Genomic DNA, 16,194 nt, shown 5'->3' with positions numbered 1-16,194 from the left:
AACAAGCTTCCAAATAACAACAAATACACTATACTGAAACTGTGCGGTTAGAAGTGCAGCACTTTCGTGCACAACAGCGGAAATCACAAGATGGGCGTTAAAGGGAATTACTTCATTTAGTCGAGATTAAAACTCTGATATCCAGATGGTGTCCAAAAGCAGTCTGCGTCTTGTGCTCAGATGTGAACGGAGTGCCTAAATATAGGTACACTCCAAAGAAACAGGTCAAAAAGTTACGATTGAGGCTCCTTTAAAATGTGAATGTTATACTTATTCTTCACACCAAAGTTTAACTTTGGTCGTCTGATGCAGATAATTACCGTTCATTATTTTCAACCGGTGAAATTATACAAATTAAGGCATCCGTTTGGGTGCGAAGTTAAACAAGTATCAATAATAATGCAATACACTCAATCTTATGTTATAATATCTACTCCACTTTTTCATTTTGAGTAATTTAGTATTCAGATTATGTGTCTGTTGCCATAAAAGGAGTTGGCCGGATGCGCTGTGTAATGTGCTGCTGGAGCCCGGTCTCGTGCGCAGCTCGTATTATGTCTAGTACGCGGAGAGCGCGCTCAGAGAAAGGCGCGCAACTTGCATGTGGAAAGAAGCAGACGCATGGAGCGCATACTCGGTTTATGACAGCTGAGCACGGACAGGGGCAGGCTGCTACGCTGTAATATATTTTCTTTCTACATCTCTGTTCACTGCATATGGATTGCGTTTGGAGACGCTTACCTGAAGCCATGCTCCCGTGTTTTTTCCGCGTGGGGTTTCGTGGGGTTTTGCTCACATTTTCAATTTTATGCGAAACTGTTGCTTTTAACCTGGATTTAGAGAAGCCAACGGTTTACAGTGGACCAGAGGGAAGTTATTTTGGATATTCTCTGGACTTTTACCACCCGACCCAGGACAGAAATGCGTAAGTGGAATGATTCAACTTGTAGAACATCTACATGCATGGAAAAAGAAGCCAATTTAAGTGCATGTTGACTACAACTCATGAAAGAAAAACTTAGTTTGCTCATGCCTTACATGTTTGAGACTTCTGCGAGAGCTTCGTACAAAACACTCATTCAGCACCATCATGGTGGACCTGAACTCTGCAGCCTCAAGTTGATTTTGAAGTTTTAAAAGACAGACTGATATAGCATTCACACTTAATATACAAACACAAGTTCCTGTTTGCCTGGTTCAGAATTTTAAATCTTTAGGTTTTATCCAGTGGGATGCTGCTGTGTGTAGATTTATCCTTGTTTCTCTCCAGCATGTCTATTCTGGTCGGGGCTCCTAAAGCGAACACCTCTCAACCGGGGATTGTGGAGGGAGGAGCGGTCTACTACTGCCCCTGGCCGGCATCAGACCCAGATTCCTGCCACCAGATCCCCTTTGATAAAGCAAGTAGGTACCCCCGTACTCCACAAAATGTTGCTGATTCTATTATACTCTTTTAAGAAATCTAAATGAATGTGATCATAGGTGTATTATTATCTCAATATGTCTGGTCATGCTTTGATATTTGATATTTTATTATTATACAACTTCTTTAGGGTAGGCTACACAAATCTCTGTTCCTCCAATAAAAAGATCAAAAACCACATCCAAGAAAGAGTTAATTTCACCGCATATGGTTTGGTTTAAAGTTGCAGGAGCGGAGTAATTACCATAGGTTTCTGGAGAAAGGCGCGTAACTTTACCTCTGTGCGTAATCTGCCGCAATTTAGACGTCCATTACTCTCATTTATTAGCTACAGCGCTGATCACCATTTGAGAACATTTCTTCATTCTTATCCAAGTGGCTTTGGCGTCTTTGTCGTCTGAACTGTCCGGTGAACATTAATACTGTAGAGTATGAATTGAACAACAACCTAAAAGTTACTTGGAGAGACGCGGCTGTTAAATCGCATTTAAATCGATTTTGTCGCTTGAAAGGGAGATGGCATCATAGCATCATGGCAGTGGCTTTTATGATATTAGTGGACTATTTTGAGGTGGTTGGCCTGCCGGTAAATTATTTCAGTGGTCAGTTTTGGACCCATCAGAAATGCGGCGTGGAGGGGAGACAGACGCGCGCTGATGTTTTGCGCTGTGCTATTCAAAGCGTTCTCTAGAGGGAGCTTTGATTACTGAATTTATGTGCTTTTCCTGGCCTAAGTGTTCTCATATCAGAATAGGTTACTTTCATCATTTTCTTCAACATGTTGCCATTTTACTAGACACTGATGGTTTGTATTTCCAAGGAGGGGGGAAATAAATGAATAACATTTCATTTCTATAACCCAAATCAATTCAATAGTTTTGGCATTCACAGATAAGCCAAAAGACCAACAAATAATCTGGGTTATTATAATTGGATTGCATTGGACCTTTGTTTTTTAGTGAATAAAATCGATATCCGCTGTCTTTAGGTAAAGCACTGGGATTACGCACTGAAATATAGCAACAGTGGAACTGACATTGAAATAGACAGTCTGTTGAAGATGAAAGCAGTGGTGCTCCGGTTCAAGCTTTTAGAAAGGATGTGATGAGGTGTGTGTGTGTGTGAGAGAGAGAAGGTTTAAAGAGTTGTGAACATGGGGGAATGAGCAAAAGTTGAGACCCTGGTGAGAGAGGGCAAAAGTGCCGTCTGTTCTTTGTTAGTGTCTGCGCACCGTGCATTTCCAGCATACTCATTCGAGAGCATTGACTACGAACACATATTTTAAGATTCATTAGTCACATTGTCTTTAACACACCCGACCTTTGACCCTGTGTGGTCTTCCCATTGAGGACCGCAGAGCTCTTCATGGGGGGCTTGACACGTGTGTGCGCGTCTGACATTTTTGATGACAGGGTTCGTGTGTAACTAATGCAGTCCTGACAGAGAAAAGTAAATTCATTAGATACACCAGACAAGGTCACAGGACTCCCATAACTACATGTTTCAGATATACTAGAAGTACCAGGGTCTTATAGCAGGTACATTCCACAGACGTGAGGTATGCATGTTGAAGAAGACAATACTCTATTTTAGCAAAGAGTGACATTATCATAACCAATATATGTGTATGTTCAGAATGTTTGATTCTCACCACATGTTACATTTGTTCATACTGAGCGGAGTTATTAATAAAGCAGCTTTGATTCAAATTTCACAGCAGTTTTATAACAAAGCATAATTCAAAACACCCACAAAGAATGAAACGGATGTTGTCAAAGTTAGGCACAGCATTTCCAATTTGACACCTGAACTTTTTTATATAAAACATGATTTTCCAAATTTAATTTGCTTTGTTTAAAAGTTAGAATAAAATCCTTATGTTTGCTAAGAAATGCCTTTTACTGTACATATTCAGATTTTCTACCAATCCGAAATCTTAAAGTGTTTGCATCTGTGTTCACTGAAATTGTTTCTTCATCCAGTAATGATGAAAGCAATTACAGTCATTTGGATTGATATCCAGACTTCCCACAATGCATCATGGCCATATTGTGTTCACATGTCTATAAAACATGAAAACACAGACACGCTATGAAATACCTTTGCTCAGACACATGAAAAATCTCTTGTTTTGATATGAGCCTTTTTTAGAAAACGGAAGTCATTTTGACATTTTCTGAAGAAATATAAATTTACATTTCTGTGTGAAAGGAACTGTCATGATGCCAGCCTGCTTTGAGTGGTTGCAGCTCTATTTTATAACAGAAAAAATATTTGAGATGAGATTTCTCATAATATCAAAGCATGGTGTTATCTGTTCATATTTGAGACAGATTTCTGATTATTAAAGTACAGTAAAGAACATTATGCTGGAAAATGACTGAAGACTGGCGAAGAAAGAAAACGGAGGAGAATTAGAGTTTATGAGGTGTAGACTACACCTTATGGAACTCTAAATAGGCCCAGGTGCACCGAGATCTTGTCTATAAACACAAAATCCCCATAGATACAAATGTACACGTGTATACAGTCTGAGAGTAAAATGACCCCCTGTAGATGCTTTCTTTTAAACAGGAACATTCATACCCGCTTGAAACACTGTTTAATTTGCTCTTTCATGCCTCATGTTGTTCCAATATGAGTGTATTGCCGCAATGTGCTTGCAATGTGTTACATTTCCCAGTTGCCTGATGTTTTCTATTCAGTGTATAACCAACTCTATTACTTTTTCTCTATGTCTCATTATCTCTATTTTTCTCTCTTGCTCAATTATCCAGATAACCGGATGGTTAAAGTGAATGGCACACGGGAGCCTCTGGAGTTTAAATCCTATCAGTGGTTTGGAGCTACAGTCAGGACCCACAAAGGCAAAGTGGTGGTAAGTGATGCTCAGAAACATAATCCAGTTAATGAGCTTTTGCAATCATAGTCTTGGCAGATGACTCTGAGTGTTCGGGGGTGCGGTTGAAAAACCAGCTCAGAGAAGAGACAGTGGCGAAGCTGCCCATCCATGTGTGGCAAACACCTATTTAAAAGCACTGCATCAGTGGTTCAGAGTTGTGGAGCTCAGTACGCTGGATAGAATATGTTACTCTGGGGAGAATTTTTCGGTGTGTTTTTAAAGGAAACGTGGCTCTGTCACTGATATGCATTTACTGATAGTTCTAGTTTTCTTTACCTTCTGAAGTTCTGCCTTCGCCACTGTCCAAAGCTTCTCATCTCTCATACTGTACAGTATATCCACAGATGTGCTGTTCTTATATTTCTTCTATTGTATATCTTATCTGTCAGTACGTGATGTTATGTATGTGTCCGTAGGCCTGCGCGCCCCTCTATCACTGGAGGACAGTGAAGGTCAGCAGTGAGATGGATCCAGTGGGAACATGTTATGTGGCTGTTCAGAACTTCAGTGCCTATGCTGAGTATTCACCTTGTAGAACCAGTGAGTACACACACGCACACACGCACACATGCACACATTTAGAAATGTGACGCACAATTTTTATAAAAAGTTGTAATATAGAATCATCACCTTGTGAAGTTGTGATTTAAGGAATACTGTTTCCAGGTCAGAGCCTCGACTCATTTCAAGTGAGGTGACTATTTGAACAACTGTTTTTAAGCACTTATTCTGGTCACACATTTATGCTAAGCTTTCATAAACTCGATGTACACTACAGTCTCACTGAATCAACGAAATTAATATTGTTAATCAATGGCATCTGATAGAGCAGTGGTTCTCAAATGGGGGTACTGCAGGGGGTACTTGAGAGAAACTGACATTCAGGAATAAATCATGAAAATCAATCAATTTTGATAATAGTAATTATTAGGGCTGTCAAAAGATTAATCGCGATTAATCGCATCCAGGATAAAAGCTTGTGTTAACATCATATATGTCTATGTACTGTGCATATTAATTTTGTATTCATAAATTATTATGTATAGTACACAGACATATACTATGTAAACAAAAACTTTTATTCTGGACGCGATTAATCGCGATTAATCTTTTGACAGCTCTAGTATTTATATATGAAATTAGGATTACACAAAGATGCATAAAAATAAATTAATAAATTTGAATATAATAAAGGGTTGACTCTCATTTTACTGTATTTTAAAGATGTTGTCCGGTCAAGGGGTACTTGGCTTTAAAAAATCATAAAAAGGGGTACTTAAAAAAGTTTGAGAACCACTATGATGGAGTATTTGGACTCAGAAAAGGTATATGACATTCTATATGGTGCGGGACGTCGGGCTTAACAAGCAAATAAGGTTCTATGTGACATTTATGTCAAAACTAAATAATTCACGTATTCTTATTCCGTCAGATAATGTAATAATTGTCTATAATATTATATTTAAATGATGTAAAACCTATTTACATTGTTTTATGTTTTTTAAATCGTGTACATTTTGGAACATTTTTAGAAATCGAAAACATTCTTGCCATGGCAATAAAACGTCCTACCATAAACAGAAATCAAAACGAAACTCACATGTTTGTTTTGATGTAATTAAAAGCAATTTCCCCTGCTTTGAAGTATAACATTCGCTGTTACGGGGAATTCTGATGAGTTCTAATTTATTCCATTATATCAGATACACACATTACCCTAAAAATACACACGCAGAGACCTATCTATATTCACCTTTAGTTGAATTGATGAGAAGTGTGTGTACATGTATGTGTGGGGGATGATGGTAACTGTGCCTAAAAATGTCTTAAGGAGAAATTAGTGTATGATATATGAGCCCATAATGGCTGTGAATTACTTTACTCGCTCTCTGACAATATCAAGTGCCAGCAGTCTGTCTCGCAGGTTAGCAAGGCGTCATTGCCAAGGTGCAGAGCAAACCGTGTCAATGTTCTCCGGCTTGTCTGAGCTGTGGAATGGACACACCATTAATACAAGCTTATATACAGTACACTTACAAAAGCACAGTAGCGTTAACACATTAAAAGAAAAGAAAACGTGGGAATGAGATGTTAGCAATTGTCTGCCAGAGGATAGTAAGAAAAGATAAAAAGAAAGAACAGAGAGAGAGAGAGAGAAAGTGTATGGTGATCCAGGACACAAACTATCTTGCAGACATTAGGATTAGTAGTGATGTTATGCCTCATGTACTGGAGCTTAGACTCCTACTAAATGACAATTTATATGTACATACACTTACTGTACAGACGTTACTGTACACCAGAGGAAAAACAGCTTACAGTCACTTCATCAAGTATGACTCATTTCTGGATCAAGACCCTTTCTGGTCCAACAATCCATTGAACCAATCAGATTTTGGGTTAAAGATATATCAGGGGCTTAGGGTTCGGACATTATTCTTATCAGTTTATACATCCTGTATGATTTAAGAAATAGTTAAGAGTCCTAATTTACACTGTAAAAAATACCAGTAAAATATATTCCGCAACTGGGGCACCAGATAAAAAAATGTAAAATTAGTTTTTGTAAGGTTATTCATGTTATTTTACTGTACACCCAACTTGTGTTCGACAAAATGTACGATCTATTTCTGTTATTTTACATTTTTATCACATTTCCTGACAATTCTATTTGAAAAAGGTAATTCCATAACATTACTTTTTTTTTACAGTTTAGGACTATTAAGGGTGTTTTGAGGTGCATGAACATTTTTATAACTTTATTTACTTTTTAACAACTTTTAATATTTGGTACGCTGTATTTATTTCATTAATATTTTTGCTCGTCTTTGGGGCAATTCGAAAAGTTTTTAATCCCCATCACATTTATATTACTGTTGTGATCTCTGCAGATAACCCAGACCCTGAGGGCCAGGGCTTTTGCCAAGCAGGCTTCAGCGTTGATTTCACGAAGGTAACAAATCTCACTCCGTATCTTTGTGTTTATACCACCTGATTTATAAATTAAATTATCATGTAACATTTTTTTACGTTTAAATTAGTGACGAGGTGAATTAGACAGAATCTTCAATATGTCTATTTCAGATTAAGTCATTTTTCAACATAATTAAAACTTTTTAAAAAACGTTTCTAAAAGTGATTTAAATCCCAAGTTTCCATAGGATGTTTTGGTCTCAGACTGTCGGGCCTCACCATATATCACTTTGTCCCTTCCATTCTTTTGTCACGCCCAATCAGAATAGATGACAGGAAGAGGCCCGTTTTCCTTTTATTCAAGATTTATTTTTCTTTCTCTTCTTACTTGCCTATGCTAAAAATAAACAGTAACCATTTATCCTAGTGTCTTAAGTCTGTCTTCACACTCTTGGAATTATGCAAACACACACAGAAATAAACACAAACACACTTAAACCTGATGTCAGCCTGTGCCTGTGTGCTTATTTCTATCCTTCTCTCTCTCTTTCGCTCAGGAGGGGACGCTGGTTGTGGGGGGACCTGGGAGCTTCTACTGGCAAGGTAACATTTCTCTTCAATAAACAGTCAATAGTTTCCATCATTCCATTCTTTTGCAGAGTATCTTTAAGTGAGAAAACCGATTGGCAGACACGATTCTCACTAGACCCCAGGAATCTCAGCTCTTTCCAACAGAATGACCCTTCCTCCACCTTCAGAGCAGAATAACAGACACTCGACAGATTACACGTCACCTCTCGTGAGCCCCGTTACCAAAATAATCAGAGATTATCTCATTCATGACTGAGTCTGTTCGGCCGATCAGAGTGCAGGGTTCTGTTAGAGGTCACTCATCCGAGATGGTTTAATGATAACAGTGACATAGTGTCAGTGATTATAAAAGACAGAAGGGTCATTCAGCTGCCCATTAAGGTCAATGGAATTCGTGCTGTAGGATCATTAGACCTTAAATCCTTTGATTTTGAACTCCCATGACAGGAAGTTAAAGGGGTCATATGACACGGCTAAAACGAATCATTTGTTTTAGATGTAATGCAATATATACACGATTTAAGGTTAAAAACGCTGTAATTTCCACATACCGTGCATGTTTGTATCTCCTCTTTGCTCAGCCTCTCTGAAACTCGATGATATTTTACAAAGCTCATCTCTCTGAAAAGCAAGGTGTGCAATGATTGGCCAGTTCACTAGTGTGTTGTGATTGGTCGAATACTGCACGGAAATGTAACCCTGTTAACATATTCGGAACCTCAGGCTGTGCTCAATCTACAATGAGATTTACAAGACCGCCCACCTTACTTAATTTTAGATTTGGGCGGTATTAGTCATGTTACGAACTGACGTAGATTGTCCGCCGCTCCACCTATCACTTTCAAACGATCTCCAAATCCAGTGTTATATCCACCGTTTATATAACATTCATCACCCAAATGCGGCAAACAAACAACACTGCGAACTTCGCCAACATAGTGCTCTCTCTCTCACCTGCACACAAGTGAAAGTGACTTGTGCGCATGCTCCTTCTCCACGTGCTTTTCCAGGAGAATTGTCCAATAAGGGACTAAGAAAAGTTGTTACAAAACGGATTTTCACGTTCGAAAAACTTTACGAAATCTATACGAACGTTGACAGAGTGTATCGAGCACAGAAATACTACGTCATACGTCCACCACGTTTTTTTGACAAGTTGACCATGTCAGGCATGAGAAGACGGCACAATTAACATTGTAAAGAAGTCAGAATGCATAAAACACAGTTGCAGGGCCGCTTTAATGAATAACACCTGCACCTTCTCACTTTTAGCCTGTATTTACTTGTTCTGGTTAATTAGCCATGAAAGACATTAACAGAGAATTCATAGATTTCCACGACAATGGAATCAGAATTTTGAGAGCAATTTGCATTGGTGGGCATTTGCGCCAGTTTTGTTGCCTTGAAGAAAACACAGAGAAACTGCTTTAGTTTGTATTAAGTTAATCACATTTGTATTAGGAACATATTTTGTACTTTGAATTAGATTTTTAAGCAATTCACAACCCTAATTTGTTCGGGTTACTGTATGTTATCGGTCTAGTTATCTGTGTGTGCATCAGCAATTGAAAAACCTAAATATCAGAGGATTTTATGTGGTCTGTATTAACTTCCTGTTCAGGTTTATTACTCTAACAGGATGGAATGTTGATAAGAAAGTGCTCTCTCACCTACTGCAATAATGAATGCATCTGACTGTATCGCTTAAAGGGATAGTACACTCAAAGATGAAAATTCTGACATTGTTTACTCACCCTCTTATCATTTCAAGCATGTATGACTTTCTTCTGCAGAACACAAAAGGAGATATTTTAAAGAATGTTTTTAACCGAACGAAAAGTCAATGGGTACAAGCGCTGTACATTCTTCAAAATATCTTCTATTGTGTTCTGCTGAAAAAAGAGAGTCATACAGGTTTGAAATTAAAAGAGGGTGAGTTTATAATGACAGAATGTTCATTTTTGGGTGAACTATCCCTTTAAAATGAGATTCAGAAAACACTTCTCCTCTTAATTACTCAAAAATGTGCGGCATGAGATCGAACTTCCTTCATTACAGCTAAATGAGGCACAGCCAAAAAATGTGTGGCCGGATGTGTACTTGTATGTGGTTTGAATTTGCGCAATAATAGATGTTGATTGTTGTGTAATTGCAGTCGTATGTGTAATCATGCACGCAGACCCCCTACAAACCTCTCTCTCTGTTCATACTTCATGCTGTGGACAAACACAAATGCATGATAAGTTATGACCTATCACACATTTCTCCTCACTTCTTTCCCACGCTTGGTCCATCTTGACCATCTTAACCATTTCACATCATCACTCTGTTATGAGGAATGACAACAGATTTCTGTAAGTAGGAAAGTGGTGTAAGAGTGTGTGTTGGTTCACAGAATTTAGGACATGCTTTGGATAATAGATGCGCAAGTAGACACAGTTACGCATAGCTAAACACATTAAGAGAGATGGACGAGGTCCAGGTCAAGCTCCTGCCTGGTAGTAAAAAGAGAGTAATGTGTGTATTGAACTGGAACAAGAAAAACAGAGAAAATGTCTTTGTTCGATACTCCCACTTGCTCGCTTTACACCATGTTGTGTCTAAATATGTGAGAAGAACTTGCATCTGTGTTTTTGTAATGTTTGATGGAGGCAGACCTGTTTGACTTTCTTCTGCAAATCACAAAAGATATTTTGAAGAATGTTGGTAACCAAACAACGGCAGGGCACATTGCATTGGTTTTGTGTCCATACAATGGAAGTCATTGGGTACGTCGGTTACCAACATTCTTCCAAATATCTTCTTTCGTGTTCTGCAGAAGAAAGAAAGTCATACAGGTTTGATATAACAAGAGGGAATAAATGATGACAGAATATTCATTTTGGGGTGTACTATCCATTTAAAACAAACCAATGAGATCAAGGTTTTCTTCCAGAGCATATTTTTCTTATTTTTACAAATCTTGAAATGCTTTTTACATTTACGTGTGTACTGCAGGTCAAGTGATCACAGCAGGAGTAGCAGAAATACTGAACGGCTATTCCTTGAAAACTATCCTGCGCAAAGTTCAGGGAGAGAAACAGACGGCGGCCGCATCAGACGCGTATGATGACAGTTACTTGGGTAAGAGAGAATGCGCGTGTTTTCTTTTGAAAGGTAAAGATGCTTTATGGGACACCAGTGAGCTGTTTTGGGGTCAGTGGAAACAGCCCTCTGGCAATTTAATAAACACACACAGGCACACGTTTTTTTTTTGTGGATGTTTCGTTAACCTTGACCCTTTAACCTTTAGCTTGGGTGCTGAGTCTGCGGCTACTGATAACTTTTCCATCTGGGACGATGCACCCTAAGATACAAATTGACACACACAAAAAAACACACACACAGCCTCATAAATCCTAAAAATAAAAAAGATCTTCTTGGATCTTTATCACAGCTGGCCTATCATCATAATAGCGGAATTGATGATAAAATGACAAGGGAACATCAATTTGACCCGCTTAAGTTACTAGCATTTACTTTTCCATTCACTGTTGTCTAGAGACTCCCTGGTTTGCTCACATAGTCTGTTTTTGTTCGATAGGATACTCTGTATCGGTTGGAGAGTTCACTGGTGATTCAGAACAAGGTGAGACCTTGAACCTTTCTGCTCACATTTCTACTCACTGTCTTCCATACACTGATTTAGACTCATTTTAGATTAAAATCTGTACTTTAAGGGTTTCGTATGATCATGCTTTTTTATCTTTAAAGACAATATCCTTTTGGGATTGAAGTCATACTGTACCAGTGTATTGAATATGTACACTGGGTTCGGTCAGGCTCCTCTCGTGTGTTCTTAATGGACCCATACACTCCAAAATAGTTCTTCTATTGCATCCTTATCACCTCTATTTGTGTGCTTTTCTATCCAGTATGCAATTTAAATGTTGTGCAGAGTTTGTTTGTAAGAGAGAGAGAGAGAGAGAGAGAGAGAGAGAGCTTTGTCTCTGTGTGTGGCTGTTGTGGGCATTTCTGGCCTGCTAAGCTTTGATCGGACCCTTTAGTCTCGAACCAAAATTACAGACCGTGGACAGTATTCTGTCACTGACATGCCACCCAGTGACAAACAGCCCATGTGCAGCTGTCATCCCTCACACACACACTTGTACACCCCCACAAACGTTTTCTCAAGCCGTCATTACCATCCACATCCATCAAACGGCACCATCCTTTTTTAACCTCTCTCTCTTTCTCTCTCTCTCTCTTTCTTTCTCTCTCGCTCTCTCATCCATATGCTCTGTCTGGTCTGGATTAGTGGTGATCTCTGTGTGTCAGGGCTTCATAAATGGGATTTTTCTGTGGTGCATTTTGCGGTTGAGGAAGGCGGGAACATCGAGGTGGTGGGGGTGGAAAGTTGAGGATGTGAAGGTTGTGACGAGTCTTTGGACGAGAGGCAGGCTGGGACGACTTAGATATAGGAGAAGACCATCTCCGATCTTGGTGGGTGGGACAAAGTCTTGGACAACCAGAAACCCTCCCATGACATCACTATCTGCATGATGATCCATCAGTCTATCTCTCTCTCTATCGCGATCCATCTTCCCCAATCTGGATCTGTCCTCTAAATATTTGTGTTACACGAGTGACCGACGTGGTGTTGACAGAAAAGAGATTTACAAAAATCACAAGTCTCACCTCAGTGTTTATCCTGAGATGCCATAGATAAGTGCTTGTGTGTGTGAGTTTGCCGTGCACGTGTTTGTTACATCGAGTTGTAACATTTACTTCATTAGATAGGAAAAGTGTGTTTTATTCTTGATCAGGAGTGGAGATCATTATTTGTTTCTTTAAAGTCTTGAATATATAAACCTGCTGACACATATGTAAATATCTTTAAGGACTGGGTGACTGCTTTATTAATATCTGTTTATGCCCCATTCAGAACTGGTAGCAGGGGTACCTCGAGGGGCGCAAAACTTTGGTTATGTAAGTATAGCATCTTAAACAGTCAAAGGTCTGGGGGGAATGTGAAATGTGAGGTCTTTTCGAGAGGTTAGTGTGTAGTATGACAACAAAAAAGTTATCAGTTTAGTTATTGATTTTAAATAAACAATGAAAAGCTTAACGTTTAGCAAGACATACTTAGCAAGACATAAAACATTTGGACATACAAAAACATGTGTAAGTGGATTTGAGTTCTTCATCTGGGTGCGATTTAAAATTTTGAGGGATTCCCAATTATGGCTGTACTATCTTGTAGAGGGGTGTCCCCTTTGCCCCCCTATTTAAACAGAACCATAGCCGGACGGGTGCTTTGTGACAAAGGCACTGAAATGATTATTATTACTGTTTATTTATTTTATTCACTGCGTGTTATGTTCACGGCATGTGGCTTTTTTATTTAGGATCTTAATCATACAGATAAAACGGCAATAATCTGGATGTAATGATTATTAGGTAGGAGGACAGTAATATGGTCAGATGATGTGCTGCAAGACATCAGACAGCAATTTGGATACAATCTCAATCTCTACAGTTTGATGAGCAGTAAGATGACAGTATACATTTCTGCTTTCAATAGGTGGCTGTCATCAACGCAACAAATCTGACAGTTATTCAGAATTTTACTGGAGAACAGGTGAGCGAATATCTAAAGAATGACTCTTTTAGTTGTGTTTTGCCCGAATTTGTTCCTTCTTTTTTCTATGTCTCTATTTTTATTATGTCATATTTAATTATTTCTAACAGATGGCTTCGTATTTTGGATACACTGTTGCAGTGACTGATCTAAATGGAGATGGGTCAGTCTACTTAAAAACTTACTGTACAGTGATTCTGAAAGATTAATCACTTGTGGATGTTTGTCTAATGCAAAATGTGCAAAAAGTGTTTGTTCACGTATCATTTTTAAAAATAAATCTCGTCTAGTCTCGACTAATCTACACCTCTTCGCATCTCTAACATAGATGGTTTGAAAGGAAACAACATAAACAAACGTTATTTTTCCTAACTTCTGGTAGTCCTCCGCAAAGAATCAATAACTGTTGTGTTAATTCAATTTAATACAATTAACATGCAATAAATTAAATATAAAATAATGAGTTATATTATAACCAAACACCGGAGCACCCGATGAAACCACCTATACTCTTCTCATCTCCTCTTGAATCATCTGTTCTCTCCTGGTCTTCTATTCTCCTCTCATCCGGTATCGTTTCTCCTCTCATCCTCTTCTCGTCCCGTCTTGTTTAGTCTCATCTCTTCATCGCCGTCTGTAAGGCTCTGTGGTGACATGTGTTTATGTCATTAACTCAAAGTTTTCCTTACCAACGGTACAACGTTAAATCAAAAACAGTTTACACAAAGCTCCATATAGACAGAGCAGCTAAATGATAAACCAGCAATAGCCAACACGCAGATTCTGCCAAGAGAGCAAATTACACCTCATTACATTTATACTGTAGTTACTGTAGTTGTTGAAGTGGCTCATTTGTCAAATCATACTAATAAATCTCTAGGGTTAAATACGATGTATCGTTTTTGTTTTACTTTGCTACCAAATCACAGCTTATGAATTACAGTGATTCTTTCCACGCTAATACGGTTATATTTGTTATCTTAAATATCATCATTAGGGCAAGTTCCGAACGTCCAAAACCTTAAAACTCTATACCTTGGTACCTGTCTCCATGTTTGTTGGTTGTAGTCCAGGTTATTCTTAGAAATCTTTGTTCTGACATTTTGGTGTTCCTCCATCAGTCCAAGCCTCATCAAGTCTGTTTTATATTTTCCCTATTTTGATGATTTACGCTATATCCGTGTTCGCTTATAACCTACAGTCAGGTTGACACGAGCTGGCAGGTCTCCATCATCTTCAATGGCTCATATTTTTTACAGTTACACTTAGATTTCTTGATCTATTTGTTTGCTCTTTGTATGTATAAGCCCAAGGGTGGAGTCACGTCAGTGTGGTACTTTTATTTCAAACACGCTCTATCATGCACAGACAGTGACTGATCCGAGTACAGGTCTTTTTCCTGATGCTGACCACTCTGTCTTTTCAATGCCAAGTCTAACATCTTGAAAACGTATTAGTATGTCACCAATATTAGATGGTACCATTGTCCTGTTATAAATGTGTGTGTAATGTCATTAAACATGTTTGTGTGTTCTCAGGTTGGATGACGTGTTGGTTGGAGCCCCACTTTACATGGATCGAGAGTTTGAGAGTAAACCTCGAGAGGTGGGCCGGGTGTATTTGTACCTGCAGGAGGACGCGCTTCTGTTTTCTCCTCCTATCATGCTCACTGGAAAACACCTGTTCGGTCGTTACGGAAGCGCCATCGCCCCTCTCGGCGATATTAACCAGGATGGCTACTTGGGTAAGTCTGCGTGTTGATGGACTTGCATTGCATGTTCCAATAGTCAAATCTTTGACTTTGACAAGGCCTTTGACAAGGCCTTTGAATCATGTTGTCATTTTGTTTCACCAAACGCCCATTTCCTTCATGCCATGTTTTGTGATCGGTGCCCTTGTCTGTGATTTCCTGTGATGAGTTGAGTGTGACTTACTATGATGCATGTGGGTCTGGAGATGATTGAATATCTCATTATTTTCTATCTGTTACAAATTTAGCTGACTTCCCCAGTCAAAGAGGTAATACTTTCCATTCGCAAATCTCGCTCAATCCATCAGTAATCAAAATGAGATCAATCAGTGTAGATTTATAGCTCAAGGTGGCTTCTATATATTAAAGTAAATTCCCTAAGAATGTTAGTTGGAACAAGCCATAACAATTCAGGACTTAGACAGGCTCCACTATGTCTCAATTTCTGTCTTCATCGCTTCGTCGTGTTGTCACAACGGCATTTATGTGAAGTTGAACAGAAACAGGTGTTCATGGGTGGAGTCCAGACCAAACTAATCACCCAAAGATTTTCTCCATCAATGTGGCTACAGGCAGATCTTCTTACTAGAGATTTCTGTTTGCAACGATGTGTTTTCGTGCTTGTGCGCATTCCTCTTGCATGACTTGAGCCTATATGTTACTGTAACATGAACTGAACTGTCATTGTAATTTTGAGATGTAATTGGCTAAAGTTGACCAATCAGAGATGTAAACCCCCTGATTCTCACATTCATTCTATACACATCGTTTTCCTAACCCAACTTGTAATATAAGCTCGTAGATGTTGCATGAAATGCCAGTGTGCTTGAAGAATGTTTATTGTGGTTATGTGTTTTAAATAAAGCAGCAGCAGTAAAGAAAACACATTTTGATTTAAAGGGATAGTTCAACAAGAAAGAAAAATTCTGTCATCATTTACTTACCCTAGTGTCATTTCAAACCTGAATGACTCTCATTCTTCCACAGAACACAAA

At 38.7% G+C, this 16,194-nt stretch overlaps 1 protein-coding gene across 1 annotated transcript in view; it reads left to right on the top strand.

The window, feature by feature from the left end:
* Positions 1–579: 579 nt before the first annotated feature.
* Positions 580–16,194, top strand: part of itga8 (integrin, alpha 8) — a 53,881-nt gene continuing 38,266 nt past the window's right edge. The window contains exons 1-12 of the mRNA XM_056762137.1: positions 580–925; positions 1,271–1,404; positions 4,201–4,301; positions 4,742–4,865; positions 7,217–7,278; positions 7,796–7,841; positions 10,827–10,952; positions 11,413–11,457; positions 12,754–12,797; positions 13,393–13,449; positions 13,560–13,612; positions 14,988–15,193. Of these exons, the coding sequence (XP_056618115.1) occupies positions 717–925; positions 1,271–1,404; positions 4,201–4,301; positions 4,742–4,865; positions 7,217–7,278; positions 7,796–7,841; positions 10,827–10,952; positions 11,413–11,457; positions 12,754–12,797; positions 13,393–13,449; positions 13,560–13,612; positions 14,988–15,193 (1,207 nt within the window). The 5' untranslated portion in view covers positions 580–716. The remainder of the gene's footprint in view (positions 926–1,270; positions 1,405–4,200; positions 4,302–4,741; positions 4,866–7,216; positions 7,279–7,795; positions 7,842–10,826; positions 10,953–11,412; positions 11,458–12,753; positions 12,798–13,392; positions 13,450–13,559; positions 13,613–14,987; positions 15,194–16,194) is intronic.

This window comes from Triplophysa dalaica, chromosome 12 (assembly GCF_015846415.1).
Source record: "Triplophysa dalaica isolate WHDGS20190420 chromosome 12, ASM1584641v1, whole genome shotgun sequence".
NCBI lineage: Eukaryota > Metazoa > Chordata > Actinopteri > Cypriniformes > Nemacheilidae > Triplophysa > Triplophysa dalaica.
Note: the sequence above shows the minus strand (reverse complement) of the source record. Positions and strands in the feature narration are given on the sequence as shown.